Below are 1,521 nucleotides of genomic sequence, written 5' to 3'. Positions count from 1 at the left end.
AGTGCGCTGGTTGAGGGGCGGGGGGGGGGGCTGGCTCTGCTCCATGCTGTGCTGATGGACGACGTGCGTGTCCATTAACTGCCCACCTTCTTGTTTGTCCAGAGTGGTGCTTGGACGCTACGACTGCCTGCCCTGGCAGCAAGCAGGAGCCATTCCTCCCCGTCTTCCCGGGGCGATTCAGGCACACACGTGCAGCAGAGGGGTTGAGCTGCTCCTGGTTACAGGGACTCTCCCAGAGGAGGCCCAGCAGCTCAAACTGGGCTCCCCAAGAGCCACGTCCCATAAAACCATCCTTTCTGTGCAGCGGGGGCAGCGGTGACTGCTCGGCTACGGGCGCCGGGCCTTTCTCCGTGCCCCTGGGGAAGCCGGCCGCTCACCGCTGGCGTGCCTCCCCTCCCGCTCGCGCTGACGGACGCTCCCGTTGGTCTCAGTAACAGCCGCCCGTGCAGCCGTCTTACTTCTTCTGCAAGGTGTTTCGCTGCAGGGCTTTGCGAAATAAATTAAGGAAGGAGTTAGGAGAGAGAGTCAGTCCCTTACATGCTTATAAACCACTAAAGGGCGAGCGCTGCAAGTTTTCTGAGAGCTGGAGTTGTCGTTTTTCATTTCAGAGCGTTTGTACCTCAGGCTTCCGCGACGATGCACCTGCCAGCCCACATCGGTGAGTCTCCGCAGCCGAGGCTGCTCAGCGCTGCCCTTTGCTCTCGCCCGGAGAAGCTGCTTTATTTCCAGCTTGCTCAGACAGACCGATCACAGCTGTGACAGGGAATGGTTTTGCAGGGGCCAGGAGTAGATTATTGTACGTCATGAGCGGTAGGTGCTGTCAGGGGCACGAGAGTAAAAGCCTGGGGAAGCTCAGTAGTGGCCAGAAATTCCTGGATGCGTTTTTCATCAGGGTTGTCTGGTGCCATGTAACTCTTTGTCATCAGACTGGCATCACCAAAGGCCTTTGTGACTACAGCCAGGGAAGAAACACTTGTTCAGTTTCCAGTGTTTTCCCCATTTGCCATCAGAAAATCAGATCTTCCGAAGTTTTGCAAGGCAGACACTCCGGCATAGCCTCATAAAAAAGCATGAGTCTCCGCTCCCAGTCTATTACTCTTGCATCCCAAATCTTACCTCCAGTCCCATGAGGCCATGGACTGTTTTGGGGTTAGTGAATCCATCCAGATATATAAACATTTTCCTGTTTTTAACAGAAATTCAGATTTGGACCCAAAACAACTTGATCAAAATCGCTTGAGGGATGTGCCCTTGCCCGTTTCCCAGCCCAGCGCCCTGTTCCCGCTGGGCTTTTGGCTCCTGTGGGGCAGAGCCCTGGTTTGGGACGAAGTCCCAAATTATCACGAGATGTGATAATTTCCCGTAGTTTCAGGGGCAACACGTCTGGTAGAAGGTCGCTGGCCCCCAGCACTCGCGAGGGCTGTGGGGGAGGGCGCTGCCGCGGCAGCGCGACGTTGGCCGCGTCGCGCAGCTACAAGTTATTTAGGTTTCCACGACGCTTCCGTTCGGCTCCGTCAGGCG

At 56.3% G+C, this 1,521-nt stretch overlaps 1 protein-coding gene across 1 annotated transcript in view; it reads left to right on the top strand.

Moving 5' to 3' along the window:
- The window catches only part of LOC104621499 (fumarylacetoacetase-like), a 4,748-nt gene extending 3,989 nt beyond the window's left edge, over positions 1-759 (top strand). The window contains 1 exon segment of the mRNA XM_010288012.1: positions 609-759. Coding sequence (XP_010286314.1) covers positions 609-759 — 151 coding nt within the window.
- The last annotated feature ends 762 nt before the right edge of the window (positions 760-1,521 follow it).

Source organism: Phaethon lepturus, unplaced genomic scaffold (genome assembly GCF_000687285.1).
Source record: "Phaethon lepturus isolate BGI_N335 unplaced genomic scaffold, ASM68728v1 scaffold2935, whole genome shotgun sequence".
In the NCBI taxonomy this organism is placed as follows: Eukaryota; Metazoa; Chordata; class Aves; order Phaethontiformes; family Phaethontidae; genus Phaethon; species Phaethon lepturus.
Note: the sequence above shows the minus strand (reverse complement) of the source record. Positions and strands in the feature narration are given on the sequence as shown.